The sequence below is a fragment of the Saccopteryx bilineata genome, chromosome 1 (genome assembly GCF_036850765.1).
Source record: "Saccopteryx bilineata isolate mSacBil1 chromosome 1, mSacBil1_pri_phased_curated, whole genome shotgun sequence".
Lineage (NCBI taxonomy): Eukaryota > Metazoa > Chordata > Mammalia > Chiroptera > Emballonuridae > Saccopteryx > Saccopteryx bilineata.
Window position 1 is genome coordinate 18,177,074 of NC_089490.1, and position 25,214 is coordinate 18,202,287.

Consider the following 25,214-nt stretch of genomic DNA (forward strand, 5'->3'; position numbering starts at 1 on the left):
GCTGAGCCATTTGTAGAGCACAGGCAGAGTAGATTTAGTATAATTCTTAAAAGGTCCTAGGATTTCTCAGAATGGTAAATGAGCATTGGCTTCGACTTAAACTCATCAGCTGCATTAGCCTCTAACAAATGAGTCAGCCTGTCCTTCGAAGCTTCGAGGAGACCAGGCATTGACTCCTCCTCTCTGACGAGGGCAGTCCTGGGTGAAAGTCCAGTAGAAGGCCGTTCCGTCTCCATGGAGCTCTGTTCCTCAGCACGGCCACCCTCACAATCGTGTCACCCAGCCCATCTGGAGAGCTTGCTGCAGCTGCTTCAGCGGCACGTGCTGCCTCCCCGGCACTTGTATGTCATGGAGACGGCTTCCTTCCTTAAACCTCAGGAACCAGCCTCTGCTAGCTTCCGACTCTTCCTCCGCAGGGTCCTCGCCTCTCTCAGCCTTCACGGAACTGAAGGGGGCTAAGGTCTTGCTGTGGAGCAGGCTCTGGCTTCTGGGAATGTTGTGTGTGGTTTGGTCTCCTCCCAGACCGGGGAAACTTTCTCCGTGTCAGCAGTCGGGCTGTTTCCCTTTCTTGCTGTTCACTGGAGTAGCACTTGTAGTTTCCCTCCGGAACTTTCCCTTTGCGTTCACAACCTGGCTAATTGGCACAAGAGGGCTAGCTTTCAGCCTATCTTGGCTTTTGACATGCCCTCCTCACTAAGCTTCGTTACTGATAGCTTATAATACAAAGTGAGAGACGTATGACTCTTCCTTTCAACTCGAACACTGAGGCCATTGTGAGATTATTAATTGGCCTGATTTCCATATTGTTGTGTCTCAGAAACTAGGAGGGCCTGAGGAGAGGGGGAGAGGTGAGCGGACAGCTGGTCGGTGGAACAGTCAGAGCAGACACAACATTTATTGATTAAACTCTCCATCTTTTACGGGAGTGGGGTTGTGGAGCCCCCAAAATAATGACAATAATAACATCGATCAGAGATCACCATAACGATTAATAATAATGCAAATTTTGAAATATGGGGAGAAGGACCAGAATGTGACACAGAGACACTAAGTCAGCAAATGCTGTTAGAAAACTGGCGCCTGCAGACACACTCCAGGTGGGGTGGCCACAAACCTTCGACTTATGAAAAACACAGTATCTGCGACACACACAGAAACCCTGCCTGTATCAGCCAGTCAGGGCTGATAAATGCAGCATCTACCAGGGGTCGTCAAACTTTTTATAAAAACCGCCCACTTTTGCAGTGCTGGTCAACCTGGGCCCTACCGCCCACTAGTGGGCCAATTGCAGCGCTATTTGGTTGCAGGGTAGGGACCAGGTTGACCAGCACTGCAAAAGTGGGCGGTTTTTATAAAAAGTTTGAAGACCCCTGCCCGGGATGCTTGTGTTTCCCAGAGGTCTCTATGGCGATCTCCCCACTTGAAGGGAATTTATTTCTACGTTATGGATGAAGCAGAGTCTCAGAGAGGCGAGGGGACTATTGCATGGTAGAGCCGGGACTAGAATCCAGATCTCCGGGCTTCTCCCCTCACCAGAAGTTCAGAGACCAAACCGCTGGCGATGGGATTGAGAAGGGTGCTGCCCACCAGTCCCTTCCACACCCCTGACGTCACTGGGCACAGAGGCATCGTGCTCAGTGCACATCAGAATCACTGGGGGAGCGTTACAGTCCCTAATGCTCTCGTGGGCACCACCCCACGCTGACTTGGGGTCTCGGGAGAGAGGATCCACAACTCCTCAGGGACCGCAGTGCGAAGGCGGGGCCAGGAAACGCTGGGTGGTGGGAAAGCGTGGGCGTGGTCTCAGAGCCCCTGCTTTCCTCCCTCGCCCACCCAAGGTTCCCGCCCCCCCCCCCGCCCCAGCTGTACTGAGGCTGACCGGCGTTGGCCGCTGCGCACATGCTGGGGAAGGGCTAGTTGTCAGGACAGAGTTTGGTGTCATTCTGATGGCTGCCACCACGAGCCCTGACCCCCCCGAGTTTCGGATTCTCCTCCCCATTTACCCCAACCCCTTTGTTAACCATCTCTGGTATTTTCTGGTGTGAAATACAGTGTCTCTACCGCACCCCCGAACGAACCAAACATATGAAATTGACAAGGGGCTGGTACCCCGGTTCTCCCGTGCTAGAGGAGAGGCACACCGGATGCACATGGAGCCCTCTACTCTGCTAGTTATTTCTATTCTTGGTGATGTCTCCAGCCAGAGCTTTCGAAGAATGATAAAGAAATGACAAAGAGAGAAATTAGTCACCTCTGAACAGATGCCCTGCAGGTTTTTGAGTCAGAATGGTGTCATCTTGTGCAGAGCAAAAGTGCAGAAAGAGAAAAGGTAGTGATATGATCAGAGATGCTCTTGGAAGGCACCCTTAAAAATGGCTCTCCTATACACAAATCTGCTGTGGGTTTTGTAATTCCACCATTAGAGATTCACTTGTTTGGGTCGTTCAGAGTTCCCAGTTGAACTACAAAAAAAATTGAAAGGGGTGACACCTTATGCTTTGATAACTTAAAACTCAATCAGATAATTTTCCTGGTTTGCAGCTCTCTTGTGGAGTAAGGCTTTGAAGACTGGCACCACACGTGGCAGCTTGGAGAACAGTGACAAGAACAGGGGACTAAGAAGCTCAAGTGGGTAGGAACTGCACATAGTTCCTAATGTGTAGAAAAGAGATGTGACAGCTTCACTCAGTAGGGTGGCTCAGTCTCCCTAGGCTCCTGATCACAATAAGTCCTTACAGGTATCCAGTACTTCATAGTTGACTGTGAAAGATGCACTTTCAAATACGGGATTTATCCAGTCCACAGCACAATACATATATGAAATATGCAGAAAGGAATCTCTGTTCCCACTTTACAAATGAGAAGACAGAGACTGAAGGCAGAGAAATGATTTGTTCATAGTAAGGAGACTAGTAAATGGTAGACTGGGATGCAAACTAGGGCTGCTAGCTGCCTCCCTGCTTTCTCTATATTACTGGAAGTGTATTATGACTAGCTTTAAAAAAACTACATTTCCCAGCTTCCATTGCAGGTAGGCATGGCCAAGTAGATATAAGATGAAGTTATTGGATAGAGCTTCTGAGAATCCCCTCCCCTTTGCCCTCTTGCCCTTTAGCGTTTCATAGTTCCTATTGTGTAGAAAAGAGATGTGACAGCTAGAGCTCCAGCAGCCATTCTGCACCATGAAGCGACCTTAAGGACAGAAACTGTGCTGAAGATGGCAGAGCAGAAAGATAAGTGGGTCCTCTGGTGGTCAAGCTGCCCAGCAAATTAGACCTAAACTCTCTTCCACTGGACTCCTTTTAGATGAGAGACTTACGCCCTATGAGTTTAAGTCACATTAGATTTTCATCCTAGTTGCCATTCCACCCTTCTGACTCCAGCCACATTTGCCTCTGTGATGTGCCTAGCATTGTGGCCACTTCTCAGTGGCTCACCTGACGAGACAGAGAACCCAGAAAGCTTCATCTTGACCATATTTCCTGCTAGTTAACCCTGGGGTGGGGACTATTTATGAGTGGGACCCAAGGTTCTCACTGGCACCCCTGTTCCCCTTTGCTCCAACATTGCTGGACCTTTAAAATGTGAGGGGAGCAACTGAAACGGAAAGAAAAACCCCATCAGACCCCCAGTGGCTTACCCCATCCTTTCCAGAAAGAGGAGTTACAGTGAGCACCCTCAGCCCAAGTCTTCAGCCTTCACAGAAACTCTGGGGGCTGCTGGTGACACGTGCTTCCCCGCACGGCACCCGGACTCAGCAGAACACATCTCTAGTCTGCTTGGTAGAACCTCCGGAAATCCACTCAATTCATTTGCGACTTAGTTTCGCCATCTATGAAATAGGCTTAATGTTTGTCCACCCCTCCCCCCCGAACTCGAGGATATGAGCTTTCAATAATCAAACAGTGTGAAAGAATTTTAGAAATATTTAGGAAAATAAAACCCAAGGCAGGCTGATTTTGACTTTGGCTCCAACCAGGGAACTCCTGGGGAGTTTTCCTCCCTACTCCCGTCCACTCCAATTTCCTCCTTGATGCTTTTTCTTCCTCTGCCTGTGGGAGCTCAGTCCACCCTTTCAGTAGAAACTTAGATGTCTGGGGAAGCAGCTGGCTCACAGCATCTTCCCGAACGGGCGGCAGGCTCTGGGCCTGGCACGCCGCCTCCCTTTACGGAACCCCTGTCCCTGTCGGTTTCTGCCCCTATGCCTAGGATCCCAGCTTCACCAGGAAATTTCCCTCCATCCCATGGTACAGATAGATGTCTGCATTTTCGTGGGGAGGCGGACAGATCGCCACAGAAATGCTGATGAAGAAGATCCTGATGGAGTAAGAACTGGCTCAGTCTACCCTCTTATCCTTTCCCCAAGCAGGAGACAGAGCAACAGTAAACGATGCTTCCCTGCCAGCCTTGCAAAACTCCGGAGGGTGGCTCAGTCTCCCCAGGGTGGGAGCCATGTCGGAGAATCATGGAGGAACATGGTAGGGGAGGGTTGAGACTGCAGATAGAGCAAGGGGGCATGGAGTGGCTGTTATCCCCACCACCACCACCACCACCTGCAGGGTTCCTCTTCCCATAATCCCTCACTTCCCCTACATGGAGCTCGGACAGCACAGTGAGCAGCAGGAAGGCGAGGCCGCATGCTGGTTCTTCCCACACTGGACTTCAGGAGCATGCTGGCTGCTCCCCTGGCCCACCTGGGGACCGTACCAACGTCGCGTTCGGTGACAGAGAGTCTTGATGACTCTTGGAGACAAGTGTTTGTGCATGTCACTTGGACTGATAACGACCTGTGGGGCACTGAATTTTTCCATGTCACACCAGAGAGGGGGCCAAGCTGGGTGGGTAGAGGGGCGCCCCTTCTTTCTGACTGCGTTCTTGTCACCCTTATTCTTGCCCTCTCGGCCCCTGCTCCCTCTGGCACTGTCCCCATTAATGCTGGCCACTTCCTGCAAAGGCAGGTTCCCGGGCTGACAGGTGGAGAGTCTGCCCTCCCCAGTCAGTCATGCTGGGAAAGGCCCCACCTGTGGACTGTCTGTGTCCAGCATGTCCCAGGCCTGCTGGCCGGGCTCAGCAGAGTGTTCTCAGCGAAGGCAAACACCTTGGGAAGTCAGCGGGAGCCGTTAGATAACTCGAGAGCTATTGGTAAAAGAGCAAGATGCTCTTTCATGGCCAAATTCCAGTCCTGAGTTAGCCCTGGTCGGGGACGACCCAGACCGCTGCTGCCCCTGCCTGGCTGGTAGACCAGAATCTGACGTCCTCAGACGTGGGTCATAGCTCCCCAGGCTTCTGTGGGACCTTGGCGTGGGTCAAGGGTGACCTGTCAGTGACTTGTGTCCAGGTCCGGTTGGACAGTCTAATCCATTTGCAAAGTCCCTGTCTGGGACCTCAGGCCCTGGGACTCAAAATGTCATGAGACGGGGCCCTTGAAGTCTGAGAGGCGAGATGTTTCAGGGGCCCCAACTTGTAAAAGCAGGTGGACTCAGCAACCGTAGTGACCATATTGTCTTGATCCCGGGATTATAAAAGTCTTACGCAGAGTTATAGGTTATCAGGGCTGAACTCATTTAAGTTGCATGTTAAAGTCAGGCTGTCCCCTCAGTAGCTCTGGCAGAGCCAGCCGGGTTCTGCCCAGACCCTTCTGGCCTGGACAGCTCATGACTTAGTGGCAGCTCTTACTTGTTCTGCTGTTGGGCAGTTCTGGTGTTCGTTTCCACTCTGTTCAGTTCACCACATGTCGGCTTGCTAGCTGCTGCGGGCCGGGACTGGCTAGGAGCTGCGGGCTGCAGAGATGAGCCGCATGCATAGCACAGGCTAGAGCGGGAGAGAGACAGGGAGTCCCTCATGACACAGCCAACGGGAGAGCGACGAGAGAGGCCTGAGGAGCTGCGGGCTGCAGAGATGAGCCGCATGCATAGCACAGGCTAGAGCGGGAGAGAGACAGGGAGTCCCATCATAACACAGCCAACGGGAGAGCGATGAGAGAGGCTGGGGAAGCTGCTGCTGCTGGAATGTTTTCTTGTATTGGGCCGATGCCTATGCACACTGAGTGTGTGCCTGTGTGTGTGTGCGTGCATGCGTGTGTGTGTGTGTGTGTGTGTTTCTTCTACTCATGTGAGTTCTTTGAACAAGTTAAAGGAGCTATGACTTCTGTTCTCGGTGCTGTCGTCTCCAGGGTCACTGCCCACCCATCACACACAAGCTTCCAGACCCATATTCTCAGCGCTCGATCACTGCCGTTGGCCAGTTGGTCAGTTGGTCAAGATGACACTTTAAGACTGTGTCATTTGAAGGACTCCATGGTTAGGGGCATGAACGTCCATACCTGATTTGAACACTTTTCTTCTGTTAACACAACCGAAAAATGGCAGGCGTCTTTCAGCAGATCCGTAGCTCCGTGGCCATGATGATGTCTCTGAGATCAGCTAAGACGCTGAGCCCGTGCCGCCCAAAATTCCGGGTCAGCCAGGCGTTCCTCACCTTGAACTCGGGCCCGTGAGTCCTTGAGCTGAAAGGAATAGCCGTGTTCTGTGTTCGTATCCACGTCAACAAGAAGGTCGACGGAGCGCTACGGCAACGGAGGCAGACGCCGAGGCGCCAGGCAGAGACCGTCTTGCACGTTCGCCCCAATGTATTAATGAGTCTGCGTATTTGGCCAGTGATCAGTCACTTTGCCATTCTCCACTTCTCCATTGCGTTCCAAACACAGCGTGAGATTTTGTCAAGCGCCCCGCACCATTGTGATGTGCTGTGCGTATGGAAGTGAGTCACAGCCAACACTTGGGAATGCCTAGGACGTTTTCCAAGTGTACTTACCATCCCAGAGATTCTGGGCCACTTCCCCGTGCAGTGCAGACAGATGCCTGAGCACAGGGCCCTCGTGGAGAAGCACGGTGCAAGGAGGGAGACCGCTGCAGTGGGTTGACCTGAATGACGAAGGAGGCAGATGAAAAGGCTCAGACCCACTGGCCCCAGTGTCCCCTGAACACAGCTCAATAATTTGGCAGGGTTTGCTTCCTGCGAACCCACGTCGGATCCTGGCACTCAGCATTCTCTTCCAGGGCCTTACATCATCTGTCAAAAAAATTCTTCCTAGAATTTGGAATGCCCGAGCCCAGCCTAACATCCTATGGTTTTCTGGGTCTCATCTTTGGAAAGTAGAATATGCGTCCTATCTCAGGCACTTTCGTTTCTGTCCGTGCTGTGGCAGGCCCACTCCCACGGGCTTGAGAACCTCATCTCCTGTTCTTTTAGTCTGGGATGTGACCCCTGAGGCCTGGGGACCAGGTCGGCAGTGTGATACAACTCCGCTGGGCATTGGTTCCCTTCCCATAGTGTTGGTCTTGTCCTCTCCATGTTGCCTGCATTCAAATTCTGTCTCTGCTCCTTAACACCCTGTGTAATAATACCTCGGGCAACTTTCTTACATGGAATGTGGAATAAATGCAGTTCTGGCCTCGGGGAGGAGGGGGTTTGTGGAAACTGAATTGAGTCAGTAGCATAAAGCCCTCAGAAGAGTGCCCAGTGCAAGTAAGCTCTCAACGCAGATTTGTGCCTTTACAACACATCCTTCAATAACAATACCGTTTCATTAAAGAATTTATATAGCTGTAGGAACTTAACTCTTGAGTTAAGGTGAAATTGGTTTAGTTATATGTCCTATTGCTTCAAGTTGCAGAACCTGTGGACAATGCCAGGTGTGGACTGACTACATTGTTGCTATTGTTCTTGCTGAGGGTGTGTGTAGGGGGGAAGGGGGGGTCATGAGTGGAGGCAAAATGGAAATTGCTTTGCTTTGCCTGCAGGCTCTCCTCTGGTCTCCTGCAACCTCCTTCCCAAACATCAGACCTTTGTCATTTCTCTCCTCTTGGTCTGAACACGGATTAGAAACCCTCGTTGGCTGCCGTTAACGCACTCTGTACCTCGTGGGCTCCTCTGTAATATTCATCTTTGGATACAAGCCTTTCTCTCCTTCTTTTATACACTTTTCTGTCAAAGTCTGAGCATATCAGAAAGCCACTGTGCAGCTGCTGGTGTCTCTTCCTTTTCATGGGGACAGTTCCTTTCTCGAAATCCACAGTTTCTTTCTCCAAGTCTCTGATTTCTCTGGAGCCGGACTTGTGGTTCCCGCAGCACGGCCACTGTGGCCCAGTCTGGTGCTGACGCCGGAAGCCCGGGCTCAGGTCAGCGCCGCCTCTTTCTGGCTCGGAAAGTTGTTTAATTCTCTTGCCTCTATACGTCTTGGTATGTTCAGAAGAATTAAATGAGAGATTGCCTGTAGAGCTACATGTCATACACACACATAAGTGGGCAATAGTGTTGGCTAGTGATTGCTATTACTATTTACCTGGCTACACACACACACCTTAACCTTTTGCTCTAAAATTTTAGAAATCTGTCTTCTTAAAAGCTGAATTGTGTACCTAGCCTTGTTCTTCCATTTCCTTCCCCGAGTCGGCAGCCAAGGTAATGGCCTCACTCTCCCCATCGCCAGCACCGCTATTACCACCAATGACAGTAATTTGTACTCCTTGAACATTTACTATGTGGTACCCACACTCTTCAGAGAGCTTCCTATGCTGTCCCTCTTCTAACCCTCGTGACGCCCTAAGAGGAACTCTGCATATTTTTTTTTAATTCCAAGGTTTCTGATGCTCTCATTTTATTTATATTTATAAAGCTAGTGTCTCCAGGATGACAATCAGCGGATAAAAGCAGTTTGAATTCCCACCTTGAGTGACTTCTGAGAGTGTAGCCTCGACCTCTCTGGTTATCCTCCTAGGAGTTTCTGCGACCCCCAGGGGGCGCCATTCTGAAAAACCTCAGCATGGTGTCACCTTGATGCCGACAACACCTGCAACCCTACCCGGCAAACTTTAGTTCCCTTAATTTCGTGCAAGCCTCAGAGCTGGTAGCTTCTCACCTTTATACTTACTATCAAAGTCAAGGTCACATAATAAATTCACAAGTGAAGAAATATACATATTTTTTTAAAAGGTCAGTCTCACAAGTTATCAAAGAAATGCAAAGTAAAACAAGTTCCATTTTTCACCTATAAAATTGGCAAAGATGCAAGTGATTATATATTCAGGAATTGGCAAAGGAGTGGTCAAAGTGGGCACTGTCATCTACTGGTGAAAGGGTAAATAAATATTCATATGCAATATATAAAGGTTACACTTTACTTGTTAAACCCGTAATTCAATTTCTAGGAAAAATATGTTAAGGAAATCATTGAAGCTGCATAAATAAATTTATGTACAAAGATCGTCACTACAGCATTACTTTTAATATTAAAAAATGGTAAATGACTTAAATGTTCAACAATAGAAGATTTGTTAAATAAATTACGGCACAGTCAAATGAAAATATTTTAACACCAGAGGAACTAAGCAAGTTATAATGCTGAGTGGAGAAATGAAGAAACATAAGTACACACTAGAATGATCATGCATATTGCTTTGAATTGAAATAAAATGAGAGAGTCCAAGGCCTCTGGTTAATTTTGAGCAGTGGGATTACAGGTAATTTTTATTTCCCTCTTTACCGTTTCTCTCTATTTTCCTAATTTGCTACAAAGACTATTACTTTTATAATTATAAAAATACACACATGTATATTTAAGTTTCATTATATATCTATGTCTACATATCTTTTTACACGTGCATATTTGCATATGTTATAAGTTCTAACGCTGCTTTATCTCCATCCTGAGCAAAGAAGGTGCTCTCCAGATAAACCAGGTAAAGGAAATTTCAGGTAAGCATATGCCAGGTAAGGGGACTTCCCTGCCTTCTCTCCCACATCTTCCCATCCAGAGACTCATTGACTCAGGAGGTCTGAGAAGAAACCTCAGTGATAGATCAAAGTTTCTTGACCTCTCTTGACCCATGGACCCTTCAACTGTGGGTGAAGCCTACAGGAGCCCTTCCCAGAATAATCATTTCACATGCTCAAAGGGAAACACACAGGATTTCAAAAGTAGCCATGCATCCCTTGAGCGGTAAGTTTCTAGGCCATGTCCCTCATGTTTAACACAAACCAAGACCTGAGAAGGGAACTCATGTGGGGTCAGAACTCCCGGCCCTCTGGTCTGTGTCCGTCACTCTGTGAGCCCCTCCGTCCCTGGGAATGACTTAGGCAATTTCACTGCAGCTTTTCTTTTCTCTCTCTCTCTCTCTCCCTCTCACTTCCTCCCTCCCTCCCTCCTCCCTTCCTTTCTCCCTCCCTCCCTCTTTTTTTCTTTTAAGGTAAGAGGAGGGGAGATAGTGAGGCAGACTCTCACATGCACCCTGACTGAATCTACCCCGCCCCCCCATCTGGGGCTGATGCTTGAGCATCGAGCTATTTTTAGCACCTGAAGCTGATGCTGGGACCAACCGAGCTATCCTCAGCCCCTGGAGCTGATGCTCGAACCAAGCAAGCCACTGGCTGTGGGAGGGGAAGAGGAAGAGAAGGAGGAGAGGCAGGGGGAGAGAAGCAGATGGTCACTTCTCCTGTGTGACCTGACCAGGAATCAAACCTGGGATGTCCATACACTGGGCCAGCGCTCTATCCACTGAGCCACCGGCCAGGGCCCATTGCAGCTTTTCTATCTTAAACCTCCCTTCCTATCAGTCCTATGAAAGGCCCTTAGATTCTCACAGTAAATTTACAAGGTCAACATCATTGACTCCATTTCCAAATGAGAAGACTTGACACTCTGTATGGTGAGCAAGATGACCCCACCTCTAATATCCCAGGGGCTCATGTGACCTGGTCTAGTTAATTGAAGCTCATCCAGGGCGTCAATGGGACAAGCTGGGAAAGAGACACCCGTCCCCCTATAGGGCTACATAGGGGAAAGAGGCTGCCTGGAGGTGAAGCCAACCCAGAAGACAATGGAACTTAAGGAAGGTAAAAAAAACCTCTAATACAGGATAGTTGTAGCTTTTGATCTAGCTGAGCCTAAAGTAGGTCTCCTGAGTTTTCAATTATATGAGCCAACATGTTACCTCTTCCCTTTTTTTGTTTGTTTGTTTGTTTTTCCGCACTTTTCCGAAGTTGGAAACGGGAGGCAGTCAGACAGACTCCTGCATGCGCCCGACTGGGATCCACCCGGCACGCCCACCAAGGGGCGACGCCCGCCAATCTTGGGGCGTTGCTCTGCCGCAATCAGAGCCATTCTAGCGCCCGAGGCAGAGGCCACAGAGCCATCCTCAGTGCCCCGGCAAACTCCGCTCCAGTGGAGCCCCGGCTGCGGGAGGGGAAGAGAGAGACAGAGAGGAAGGAGAGGGGGAGGGCTGGAGAAGCAGATGGGCGCCTCTCCTGCATGCCCTGGCTGGGAATCGAACCCAGGACTCCTGCACACCAGGCCGACGCTTTACCACTGAGCCAACTGGCCAGGGCCTGTTTTTGTTTTTTTTTTAAGCCAGTTTGACTAGGGTTCAACTACCTGCAAACAAGAATCCAGACTAACTCTTGTATGGATTACCCCCATTTTCAGGATGAGAGAAACTGAGGCAGCCCAGGTGAATTGCGTAACTAGCAAGCGGCCAAGCCATGATCTGAATTCTGCTCTTTCTGATCTCAAAGCCTTAACCACAACTGCATCTGAGCCAGATGACCACCCGAGTGGAGCAGTCAGACCCTTTGGCCAGGAGGCCCCTTTGTTGTCCTTGTCTGCCCTCCAACCGTGTCTGAAAACAGAAAGTTCCGGAGGCTCATGACCTTGTGACCACAAACCACAGCCACACCCCTAGGGGCCTGGTCCTCCTACCTATACACACCCGACGGCCCAGGTGGGTTCCTCTCTTCATACGCTTGTTCTTTCTCTCTCTCCTTACCTGTGCGAACGGCACGGTGTGCCCAGGGTTCCCGCAGGCAGCTCTGGGAGGAAGGGCCGCAGGCGGGAGCAGCTGGGAGCCCTCCCGCCACCTTCCCCCGCAGCCAGGCCCCTCCCTGCCGCTGCGCCGCCCGGCTCACCTGTAGATCAGTACCTCATCGAGGGAGCAGTTGTACTGCAGCTGGTACATCTTGACCCGGGGCGCTGACTTGCTGACCGACCACTTGACCAGAGCCGAGGTGGTGGTCACGTCTGTCACGAGCACAGCCCGTTCTGGGGGGCTTTTGGGAGGCTCCCCACCCTCGCTGCCTCCCCCGCCCCGGCTGGTCTTGCTGGAGCCGGTGATGTCCGAGAGGCGGGACTTGGGGGGCGCCATGCGGCCGGTGCTGTTGCTGAGGTGTGGCAGCTGGACGATGGACACCTCCACGGTGGCCGTGGCCTCCCCCGCGGCGTTGGCGGCGATGCAGGTGAAGGCCCCGCTGTCCTGAGACGTGGTGATGAGGATGTCCAGGGTGCCGTTGTCGTACGCGGCGGTCCTGGAGGAGTTCCCCACCAGGCGGTCATCCGGGGCCACCCAGTGGATGAGGGGGCTGGGGTCCCCGATGGCCTTGCACTTGAGCGCGGCCGCCTGGCCCTCCAGAACCAGCAGCTTGTGCGTGTGCTGGGTGATGAGGGGTGGCTCGCACACGAACTCCTCCTCGCGCACGTGCCAGAAGTAGCGGCCCTTGAGGCCCCCCGGGGAGCCGCAGGTCTCCAGGTCGTCGTCCCGCTCGAGCCTCCGCAGCCAGAGGAGCTCGCAGTTGCAGTGCAGCGGGTTGCCCCCGAAACTAAAGGACAGCGGTGGGGCAAAGGGCGTGGCGGTCAGAGCCGAGGCCTGGGAGCGGGCAAAGATGGGGTCCGGGGGCAGCTTCTGCAGCCGGTTGGAGGTGAGGTCCAGGCGGGCCAGCTTCTGCAGGTCGGCAAAGGTGCCCTCGGCGATGTGGTCCAGCAGGTTGTGGTCCAGGCTCAGCTGGTGCAGGTTGACCATGCGCCGCACGGAGCCCCAGGGCAGGCCATGGAGGTTGTTGTAGGAGAGGTCCAGGTCCTCCAGGGTCAGCAGGAAGTCCTCGAAGGCCTCGTCGGCGATGCCGCCCAGCTGGTTGTTGTTCACGATCAGGTGCTGCAGGTTGACCAGGCCGCGCAGGGTGTCCTCCCCGAGGCTGGGCAGCCGGTTGCTGTCGAGGTGCAGGGAGCGGAGGCTCTCCAGGTCCAGGAAGGAGAAGGGCTGGATGTGGCTGATGGTGTTCCTGGACAGGGTCAGGTCCACCAGCCCCGTCATGTTGGCGAAGTCCTGGCGGCCGATGTGGATGATGAAGTTGCCGCCCAGACGCAGCTCCACCGTCCTCCGGTCGATGTCCGGGGGCACGAAGAGCAGCCCCTTGGACGGGCACAGGGTCCCCAGCGACTCAGACAGGTTCTGGCAGACACAGTACTTGGGGCAGGCGTCAACCACGGCAAACGCCATGCCAAACGCCAGCAGGCCACCAAGCAGGGTCTCCATGGTCTGACCACTCAGGCTGCGACGCCTGGAAGGGAGGGACACAAGGTCAGGATGAGGAGGCCACTCCCTAACGCCCCCATCCAGAGCGCCTCCCTCACACTTACCGCTGCCTTGGGGAGCAGCCCGAACGGCCTCTGCCCAGCGCCAGGTGAAATCTCCTCCAACAATCCCCCTAATACAGTTCTACTCTTTTATTTTTCCTTAGCTCTTATCACCGTCTAACAGACTACTGAATTCACTTATTAATTATGGTCATGGAGTGCTTTCTCTCTCCCCACTGGAATGTCAGTCCCAGGAGGACAGGGCCTTCTGTCTGTCCTGTTAGTTTCTATCCCTCATACATGTAGCACAGTGAGGGGAATGCAGGAGGTACTCCATACATACTGGCTGGATGGATAGATAGATGGATGAATAGATTAACGGATGGAAGGATGGCTAATTCCACACCAGTGGTTCATTTATGATCATTGGATTGGAAAAGTGTATTATGGCTGTACTTTGAAGCAGTTTCACCTTCTTAATTGGTATAGACTCAGCATGAAATTAAATTGGACCGGCATTCCTTCAGAACGAGGCCGTGGACAAGGAGAGAGCTGGCCCGGAGAGACACCGAGGTTAGCGGGGAACTGGCCGTGGAAACATTTTCCACCAGGGAGAATCCACGCACTAGACACATCTTCGGGGGTTCCGAGAAGAAAAGAAGGTGGGGGGCCATGAACTTCCAAGCACCTAGCACGTGCTGGACCCCCTGCCCGGAAATTCAAATACATCCTGTCATCTGGGCATCAGGCATACTCTTCACGAGAAGGGCTTATCTGTGTATATGGATGAGGACCTGTCCGTGGCCTAATGGCCACCTATAGGTCTTTATTCAAAAGCCCCCTCTCCCCCAGACCCCACCGGATGGTGCATAGCCTCCTTCCCCGCTTGGTGTTTCCTCCTAGAAATGTATCACTCTCCAATGTACTGTACACACTTTACCTACTGGTCTTATTTAGTGTTTGTCTTTAAAACATTTTTTAAAAATTTTCTTTTATTTTTAAATATATCTTTCAATGAGCATTCACATACAATACTTTATTAGTTTCAGGTTTACGATATCATGATTAGACATTTACGAAGCGATCACCCTGGTAAGTCTAGGACCCGTCTGACACCATGCAGAGCTATTGCGATATCATTGACTGGATTCCCTAGGCTGCACTTTCCACCCTACTCCTTGCCTTCTACACTGGCAATAAAGCCTCAAGGCGTTGGGACTTGTCTTCACTCACCATTATATTCTCAGAGTCTGACCCCCCCTCCCTGACACATAGTAGGTGTTTTTGCATGAATGAATATCTGCAACAGGAAGGTGCACATAGTAGGTGTTTTTGCATGAATGAATATCTACAACAGGAAGGAGCACATAGTAGGTGTTTTTGCGTGAATGAATATCTACAACAGGAAGGAGCACATAGTAGGTGTTTTTACATGAATGAATATCTACAACAGGAAGGAGCAGGACTTTGGCTCCGGTCCTGGTGCCTCCAGAGCTGACAGGTTCCTCGCTCTCTGTGTTGTACTGACCCTGGCTCTATTTATGCAGTGTTCAGAAGGACGTCAGTGGAGTCGGCCTTTTTGGAAAACCGCGTACCCCGGCTGTGTAACGTCACCCAGACCAGCCGCTCCTCCCAAGGCGCCTTCCAGGAGTGTGCTGTTTAGAGTTCTGCGGGAAAGGCTCCTAAAGCCAATGAGGTGGGAACGCACTGCCCAGTCTCCCTCGCCCTTGCGAAAGCTCCACACGCATCAGCGAGTTCAGGAGGGCTGAAAAATTCCGCTGCAGTAGACAAACCGGAAGAACGTTTAATTCTGCCCTGCTCCCGCTTTCTCTTTTAGCTAAAGATACTCATTTTTTTCTGAGTACCAGCTATTCATATCTTGAAGAAGCATAGCTCCACAGCTCCCACTTTGAAGAGCACGGAGGCCGACACCACCGCCCGCTAATAAAACAAAAGATACGTTGTAAATTTAAAAACCCATTCCAATCAGATCCTACTTTAGTGTGAAGGCTTGAATTCCATTACGGTGTCTTTTTAAGGGTAAATTTCTCACCTGAGAGCCTTCAGGGCCGGAGACTCACCCTGTATTTCATCTGTAGAGAGCTATTTCTGAGCAGCGCTGTCCGACAGGAATATAAAACTAGCCATAAATGGGATTTTAAATTTTCTAGTGGCCGTATCTTAAAAAAAAAAAAAAAAAAGAAAAGAAAGAAAAAGTAGAAAGAAACAGGCGAAATCAATTTAGATAATATAGTTTATATAAACCTCTATATCCAAAATATGATTTCAACGGGCAGTTGACACAATTGTTCGTGAGACTAAGAACATGCTTTCGTTTGTATAAGTCTTCATTCACAACTGGGTGTGTATTTGACACTAAAAGCACATCTCAGGCGCTCACCAGCCACGTGTGGCTCTTGGCTACACTGTTGGACAGCGCTCTTCAAGCAGGTGTTGTCTAACGGTACCGTGAGGGCCAGATCCAGCCTGCCACCTGTTTTTATAAATAAAGTTTTCTTAGAACGCTATGACTTTTTTTTTTTTTTTTTCACTCAGAGGTAAAGAGTTCCAGCAAGTGCAACATGGTCAACAAAGCCTGAAATCGTTACAGAAAAAGTTGGCTGACCTCCGTTCTGGAAGATTTTTTTTTCTTCTTTTTATCTTCATGATGGTCACTTCCATTAAAAGCCTTTACCAACATACCTAATGCCATATTGTTTTGCTCTGGGTTCCTGGGAGTGGCCCCCCACCCTGCCAGTCCCTGTTCTTGCTAACCTTCTATCTGAGGGGGACCAGCCCACCCTGACCTGGGTCCCACCAGGCACATCCATCCATCCGGACGTGTCTATGTGCGGAAGCTTTCCACTTGCCACTGTGTCCGCGCCCCCGATGTGTTCTGGCCTCTGGGTCCGCGTTTTAGCTGGGACCTGACAAAACACACAGGGATCTCCTCCATCCGCACTGATCTTTTTAAAATTTTTCAACACAAGATTAAGTCGTAGCAAGGGCTGGTCCTGTCCATTACCCTGGTTCTTCTGTACCACCTTGTCCCCTGTCCCTCCTTCTGTCCCAGCTAGCCTCAGCCTCTCTCTTATAAACCCCTGTGCTATCATTCTCCAGGGCCTCCGACACGCTCTGCCTTCATTCTGGCTTCACCCCTCCTTCCGCTCCAGCCCGGTCAAGCTCCGCTTCTATCTCTGGGTCTCGGTTTAAACACCACCTATTCCAGGTGAGCCTGTCTAAAACCCAGACCAAACCAGAGCCTCCCCTAGCGCCCTGCACTTGCCCTACATATCAACCATCATACTTATAATTTCTTAATTACTTCTCTGTCAGCCTTCCTGCAAATGCCAAAAGGCAGGGGACGCGCCTGTCTTCACCCATCACTGTGTCCCCAGGACCCAGCACCACCGAGTAAGTGCCCAATAAAATACCAATGGAATGAATGAGTGAAAGTACTGAGCAAAGCAAAGTGCGTTTCTGGCATTGGCACCGAGGCTCTGAGTTCTGTCTCCACACTGGCTGGAGTTCATGTGGTTAATCGGCTGAGGAAACCCTCTTTACAGAGTGGCCTGGTCACAGCAGAAGCGTCAGGAGGGTTGTGCGCCAGCCACCACTGCGCTTTCCAGCCCGACTCCCTGCTCAGGCGGCAGCAGAGGCAGGGAGGTTGCGTTCCTCTGGCCCCTCTTCTGCTCAGGTGGAGGTGAGTGGGACCTTTACACCCACTGAGGACACGACAGACACATCCAAAGGATGCCCCTGCGAGCGAAGCTGGAGGCGCCGTGTGTGTGAGTGTGTGTGTGAGTGTGTGTGTGTGAGTGTGTGTATGTGTGAGTGTGTGTGTGTGTGAGTGTGTGTGTGAGTGTGTGTGTGTGAGTGTGTGTGTATGTGTGAGTGTGTGTGTGAGTGTGTGTGTGAGTGTGTGTGTGTGAGTGTGTGTGTGAGTGTGTGTGTGTGAGTGTGAGTGTGTGTGTGAGTGTGTGTGTGTGAGTGTGTGTGTGTGTGAGTGTGTGTGTGAGTGTGTGTGTGTGAGTGTGTGAGTGTGTGTGTGTGAGTGTGTGTGTGAGTGTGTGTGTGTGAGTGTGTGTGTGTGTGTGAGTGTGTGTGTGTGAGTGTGTGTGTGTGTGTGAGTGTGTGTGTGTGTGAGTGTGTGTGTGTGACACACGCACGTGTATGGAGGAGAGTGGTGTTCTGAAAGCCTGTGGCCCCAGGAAGTCACCCTCCTGTGCACGCTTGTCGGTCAACGCCACTGTGTTGTTCTAAGGCGAGGCCAGCGTCCCGACGTTGCCATATCACGGCACACGGAGGAAGCGGTAATACCTGTGAGGCACATCTGAGTTCGGGGCTTAAGCGGTTGCTGGCCTGTGATGGTTGTCTTCCGTCTGTCCCTCCAGATCAGCTCTCCACCATATACCCCTCGACCCTGCTCTGTGCCCGGGAGGCCACCCAGCACGGGCTACATCAGCACAGTGTGGACGCCCTCCTCTGTTCATGGCGTCCCCTGGGCCTGTCCTTCCTGGGCCTGTCGCCTGCCTCTGGTAGACCCCCACGGTGGCGGTGGTGGTGGTGGTGGGCGGGGAAGACCCGGACACGTGGCGATGCACACCCTGCACGGGGCCCCGTGTTTTAAACAGTTTTGTCCTTGTAAATCATACTAAACAAATCACATTTAGAGAGAGAGAAAAAAAAGTTTGTGGGGGATTAGCAAATGTCTAATGAATTCAAATCTGTGACATAATAGAGCTGGGTAAATACGTTTTAAGTAATCAGCATGGAAGATTACTGACAGAGAAGTGACTCCTGAATCTTAATTAAAATTGTATTCTGAAAAGTGTCACTTAATATATTACTCTCACAGCCAAACGAAAAGCAGCTTAAAGCCCCGAGCTGGGAGGGGTTGAGGGGACCGGGTCGATACACATAATTGGTACAAACGGGCGGGGGGCTCTCTCTGTGGAGCAGGAACTTAAACACCGTGCTGGAAGGAGCAAGCCAGGTCCCCGTGAGCATCTCCATTGGTTGTCGGTGCTGGAGGGGAACCAGGGGAGGCGGAGATGAGGAGGAGAGGGCAGGTATCAGAGACAAAGAACCAGGCCAAAGTGGACAGGAGGGGTCACAGGAGTACCGGTGGGCACAGCTGAGAGAGGTGTGTGGGTTTCGGAAGTAGACCAGGCTGTGAAGTAGACACTGGAATCAAATGTCAGAATCAGCCATCAGAAGAGGAATCCATTCGTCTGCCAGGAAGCCAGAGCTTGTCAGCTCAGAATGTCTATGTGTCTATGAGCAGGACTGGGGAGGGGGTGGGGAACAGTCAGGAGAGAAGGAAGCAAGAGCTGGGAGGGGAAGAGAAACTCCCTGGACCTTCTCCGAGTGGGCCCAGGGTAGGGAAGGTGTTTCACTCCGCCCTGCATTTAGTCCTCGCAGCAATCCTGCAAAGTGAGCGCTGCCGCTGTCCACAAGGTGCTCTTCTGCACGGAGGACGGGGGCCCCGCGGGGTGTCTGTGGGCCCCTCAGCTGAGCAGCCTTGGCAGTGAGCAATCCGGGGTCCTGAGGATTTTACCCCTGGTTTAACCATGGGGAAGTGAGGCCCAAAGAGGTTGGGGCCTTCCCAAACTCTCCCAGTTCCCCCCTCCCCAGAAGAACCACGATTTGAACTGAGGCCTGTCTGGCTGCAGGCCATCCTAGGAGTAGAGGCGGCCCTTCTGGAAGCTTCCATGTGGCTGGTGTATTCGGAGAAACCAGCTGCCCTCCACTACGGGATTGCTTAGTAACCAGTGATGGCCCAGCTGTTCCACTAAATGTGGGCGCTGGTGTTTCCTTCTTGGGAACAGGCCTGGAAAGAAGGCTGGTTTTCTCTGAAGCAGAGGCCTGATGGGCTCAGAAACATCCACCTGTCAGATCCAATGACGCTCAGTCACACACACACACACACACACACACACACACACACACACACAGGCATGCAGGTATATGTACACGCGCGCGTGCGCACACCCTTAAATATACTGGCAATATATAGAGTTGGGGAGGCAGGCACATGGTTTGTAACCAGAGTCAACAGATGGAATTTTATATTTAAAACAAAAGGGGGGAAAAAAGGAGAGAGATGAGGACGGAAGTGGGAAATAAAGGGACCTTGCGGCAGAAATGGAAAATTCCTATTTCTTTCTCTTGAGCCCGAGACTAGAGACCTTCCTCCCCCTCTCCTCCCCTCCCCTCCCCTCCCCTCCCTCCATACCCCTCCCTCTCCTCCCCTCGCCCTCCCCCTCTGCCAGCCCCTGGGCTCTGCCTCCCTGTCAGAACCTCCTCCAGCAGTTCTAGACAGAGCAGGCGAAGAGGCAACATTTAGCAGATGGCTGGCAAGATATATGTGATATCTCTCCACCCTGATTTCCATTTAAAAGATACCTTAGCAACCAGCCAGGAGCCACCCACCCCTGGAGCCTGTGAATCAAGTAAGATGCCTGTCTCTGCTTCAGGTAAAAAGAAATGGCCCCTCCAGGGCGCTCCAGGCTGGGAAAGTGAGAATTAATAAGCAAGGGAGGGGTTCGGATCTGCCCAGAGAGGCAGCCTGCACCGTCCTGGCAGGCTCGCCCCGCCCGCCCGAGCCCTTGCTGCTCCCCGCACAGCACACCTATCCAGGGCAAGCGATGGGGAAGGGAGCCTGGACTCCTGGACTGCGGGCTCAGGCCGATGGGGCTGCCTTTCCTGTCTAGGAGCGGCCAGGTGGTGGCCTGCAGCCCCAGGTATGGCACGCGCCAGTGTGAGGCTCTAAGACCTGCCCTGCCCCAGGCAGCGCCTCCGCCTCCCAGACCCGCAGGAAGTAACGGTGTCGGTGTCGGGCTTCTTCTAAGAGTAAGAAGAATAAGTTAGCATCAGACAGCTGATTTCCCAAACACCTTCCAAGATGCTGCCCTGTACAGGGCTCCCTGCAGAACCCTGAGAAGGAGGGGAGAGACCAAGTTCAGTGAGTGTGTGTGGGAGTGGGAGAAAGCTCCTGACTTCAAAGAGCTCCCAGTCTGTGTGCGGTGTAGGGAGGTGAGGAGGGCGGGGTGGGATGCGGGGGGGGTGGGAATAAGAGGGGGAAGGCAGGGAAGGCACAGCTTTTGATCTGCTGCTCACAGAAATTAGGGGATCAGGGAACGTGCAGATAGTCCAGTGCTTTTAGCCTTTTGTACGATGTATTTTCACCAATGAGAAAAAAGTTGGGTTTGCATCTCATTTGCATAATCGAACAACTTTCTTTGACTTGTCATTTGCTTTTCTGATGTTCTTGTTTAATAAAAAAAAATCAAATGCTTCTTTTTTATCGCTTCATATGCATTTTGAAATATCCCCTAATTTTTGTGAGCAATATATTTGGGGAGGGGCAGGCGTTAAACAACAGAAATTCATTTTCTGATAGTTTTAGAGGTTAGAAGACCTGGGTCAAGGTAGCTGTAGATTTGGTGTCTTCTGAGGCATCTGTCCTCTCTCCTTTACTGCCTTCTTACTGTGTCTGTGTGTCCGCATTTGCTTTTCTTACAAGGACAGTGATTACATTAGATTAGATTAGATTAGATTAGATTAGGACCTCCACTAATGGCCACTTTTCAATTTCATCACCCCTTTAAAGGCCCTGTCCCCAAACACAGCCACCTTCTGAGGTACTGGGGGTTAGCCCAGTAAACATATAATTCAACATATAAATTTGTAGGGGACACAATTCAGCAGAATATTCTGCCCTCTCCCCCTCCCCCTCAATTTCATGTTCTTCCTATATGCAAAATTCATGTATCTCCATACCCAAAGGCTTCACCCATTCCAGCATCAACTCTAAGTCCAAAATCTCATCAAAATCTCATCCCAATCCATGCGAGTGGGAATGGAAAAACTGAGGCAAGATTTTACTCCCGCTGTGTGCCTGTGAAATCAGACGACCTGCTTCCGAAACCCACTGGTGAGACCGACATAGCACAGACATCCCCATCTCCAGAAGGAGAACTCGGAAAGACAGAAGGGCTGCCTGGGCCCATGCAAGGCTGAGCCTATCGCAAGGCAAATCCATTCCATTTTAAGGCTCAAGAATCATCCTCTTTGGCTTAATACTCGGTCCTCTGGACCCACTGGAGTGGCAGCTCTGCTCTCTGAGCCCGTGGGGTGGCTGTGTCACCCCTCTGGACCCTGGTAGCAGTCTTGCAGGCAGCTCTGATTTGGATGTTGGAGTCACAGCTTTCAGTTTAAAAGTAGAGAGAGAGAGAGAGAGAGAGAGAGAGAGAGAGAAGCCAAATCCCCAAGGGAGCCACCGCCCCTCACCTCAGAAGGTCCTGGCCTCGTGCTTACAGAAAGACACCCACACAGTATGGGCACAAATACTCCCTGCAGGGTCCCCAAACAGAGCCATGGAGACAAGGACCACATCACGAGCCACCAAGTTTCCTCATACGCTCGCTGAGAAGAGTTGCCTTAGATATAGCACCGATTACAGGAAAGAAAAGGGAAAATGATGTCTAAAACATCAAAAGGGTAAAATGAAGCAATTTAGGCTCCGTTGAAACATCTTCGCTGCAAGATAGGCAGTTATCATAAGTTATTAAGCTGAAGCTCAGAACCGCTTCCTCCCTGTTCTCAATGACAGCATTAGGCCTCCGTGGTTAACGCCACTGGGATAGCTCTCATTGTGTGACCGTGTAATGACGTGTTTCCCTGTCTTCTCCCCTGTTCACCTGGGAACCCCACCTTGGCAGGGGCTGTATTTTATTCGTCTCTGAACCCCTTGGAGAAGCCCAGTACAGAGCAGGCGCCTGGGATGTGTTCAACAACAAAACGAATGAAGGGGTGAATGAGTGCTCTGGCTTGCAGAGCCATACGCTCCGGCACCTCTGTCCACCTGCTCACGCTGCCTTGTTGCAGGGGCATGCGTGCCCTTGTCCAGGGCAGCCCAGGCATGCTGGTGAAGTGATGCCCAGAGAGCAGCCCCCCGACCAATACCAGTGAGGGGACAGAGGATAAACACCTCAACCTCCTTGCCCCTGGGGCGGCAGGACTCTCAGCCATGCTCCGTACCGTCCCTTAGAGGTCCCGCGGGCCACAGAGCCCACCTGCTCCTAGCACACTGGACACTGGCAGCCTCCCCTCCCCACACACACCTCTTCCTGTGTGTCCTGTCAGCAGCACCAGCCAACTAAGCCACTCACACTCCAATCCTTGTTTCATGTCCACTTCTGGGAAACCCAGCCTCAGGCACACTTCTTAATTATAACTCTCATTATGGTATAGTATACAGTACCTGCTGAGCCCCGGCCGCTGCAGAAATGTCACAAACGTCACAGGAAAGCGGGTGCGGAAACCGTGCACGTGCTCGTCACAATGACCAACCACAACTAGCAACTTCACGAAGGAAGGGAGACCTCGTGTTCCACACCAGTGATTGGCAGAAAGAGGTGAATGAAAAATGTCTTCTACCAACGTATTCAGGTCCGGAGCTGTGGGGGCACCAGCCCTTTCGTTGTGTTGAGACACCTGAGAGCCAGTGTGTGCGTGAGTGTGTGTGCCTGAGCGTCTGCGTGTGTGTGCGTGTGTGTGTGTGTGTGTGTGGTGTGTGTGGGTGTGGAGGTTGGGACGTGAATGGAGGGGTGCGTGTGAGGAAGCAGGTGTCTGACGGAAGGCATCTATCTGTGTGACTGAGGGGGTGTCGCCTGAATGGAGGTGAGTGAGCGAGTGAGTGTGTCTGTGTGGGCGAGGGAGGCCGGGATTTATGAATGGGGACCTGGAGGGGGGGGTGTCCCCTCCAGGGGGGGGTGTCCAGGGTGTGTGAGGCCAGGAGCGGGCGAGATCGTTCAGCTTGGATGAAAACAAGCGCTCTTTTGCAGCCCTGTTGTCAACCACAGACGTACCCATCTCCGTGGCTGCCTATGATCGGCCCCAGTGTAGGGGACACAGACAGCCCACAGCATCCCTTCAGGGCTTGGCCACCCCCACCCCTCCCATCTGTCAGCCTCCACTCCAGTCCTCAGGTGGGAGTGGGGAGGGGGCACTCTGGTTTCACACACAGAGATTTTGGCTTTATTGATTTATGACTTTCACAGTCTTTCTCTAAAATCCCCCCTAACTAACCCCTGTGTCAAGCATGTTTTGGATTCTAGCACTTGAAGCCTCAAGCAAGAGCCCAGCCCGTGGAACCTGGGAGACCACCTGCTTGTTTCCTCAGAGGGAGGGTGCAGAGAATGCGGACACACTCAGAGGGAGGGTGCAGAGAACGCGGACACACAGGGAGGCGTTTCCGGTCGCCAGGGCCTTTCTGGTCCTTCCTCCCTGGTCCTTCCTCCCTGGTCCTTCCTCCCTTGCCTGAGGTCTCTCCCAACAGATTCAGATCCAAGGGCCCAGCGGCCTTGCCATCCTAACCCCCTCCTCTTTCCCCGCTCGGAATCACAGGGCACTGATGCGTGGGCTCCTGCTCTCCACCCTCCCAGCGCCCCGGGCCCGTCCTGGTCCCCACGCTCACGAGAGCGGCCTCGGCTGGTCCTCTCCAGGCCGGTGCTAATGAAGGGAGCACTGGGGTGGATAATTCAAAGCGGCAGATAATCCAAAACTCATTTCCATTTGGCTGGGGAATGCTCACTCCGTGATTTACTCTCCTCATTACGTTTGGCTAAGGCGAAAATTAAAATGGGCTTTTCTTCATCGAGTCACCGAGGCGACCGGGTAGGCAATGGCTGCATAGCATTAAAGTTCAGTCCGGCCAGAGGACATAATTATGGTCAACAGCTGAACAGGATGTCAGACTGGGAAGCTGCTGGGCCTAGGGGTTAGATGTCCCTTAGCAGACTGGGGCTCCCTGGGGACAAGGCCGTGTCTAGTCTCTATGTCCAAGCATCTGCCCATAGTTCTGCTCCCGGAGTCTGAGGCTGATATTAGCAGTGTCCTCCTCCTCTCCTCACCACACTCCCTAGAGCACTGGTCCCCAAACCTCCGGGCCGCGGACTAGTACCGGTCCGTCCGTGGGCCATTTGGTACTGGTTCGCAGAGAAAGAATAAATAACTTACATTATTTCCGTTTTATTTATATTTAAGTCTGAACGATGTTTTATTTTTTAAAAATGACCAGATTCCCTCTGTTACATCCGTCTAAGACTCACTCTTGACGCTTGTCTTGGTCACGTGATACATTTATCCATCCCATTGTAAAAACCGGCCCGTGAAAATATTTTCTGACATTAAACCGGTCCATGGCCCAAAAAAGGTTGGGCACCACTGCCCTAGAGGGCCCAGGTCAGGCCCAGGCCTCCGTGCAGCCGCCCTTCTCCGTGTCTGCAGAGGGGCTCGGCCCAGGCAGCCCCGGCGACTTATCCCGAAGGCTCACAGGCCGCTCTGTGGACATCACATTGCACAGGCCTGGAGTTACAACCCTGCCCTGGTATGTGTCCAGTATGACATCAAGTTTGGTAGAGTTAATACTGGCTCCTAGTAACACTTCTGAATATTAAAACAAAATGAATTTAGAAAATCAGATTGGCTTTATTGGCTCGTTTCAGTGTTCCTGTTTGCGGAGCGTGGGGAGTAGCTGCCACGATGGGGACATGGTTCCGGGCAAGGAACCCCATGCTGCCTGCCTCCCACCCAAGTATCCGTCTGTCCTTGGCCCGGGAGCAGAATCCTGCCCTGTGAGCCAGCCTCGACTTGCAAGCTGACACACAAAAGCAAAAGGACTTCCTGTTAGGACCACCTTCACTGTTACATAGCCCCTGCAAATTCACTCAACAGACCTGTCGTGGGAAAAAGCTATTCGTGAGGTCCCACCGCAGGCTGGGTGAGGAGGGACATGGTGGGGGGG

The 25,214-nt window shown here is 51.8% G+C and overlaps 1 protein-coding gene across 1 annotated transcript in view; it reads right to left on the reverse strand.

Moving 5' to 3' along the window:
- The window catches only part of LRFN2 (leucine rich repeat and fibronectin type III domain containing 2), a 193,362-nt gene that overhangs the window by 33,381 nt on the left and 134,767 nt on the right, over nt 1-25,214 (reverse strand). The window contains exon 2 of the mRNA XM_066241967.1: nt 11,962-13,386. Coding sequence (XP_066098064.1) covers nt 11,962-13,361 — 1,400 coding nt within the window. The 5' untranslated portion in view covers nt 13,362-13,386. The remainder of the gene's footprint in view (nt 1-11,961; nt 13,387-25,214) is intronic.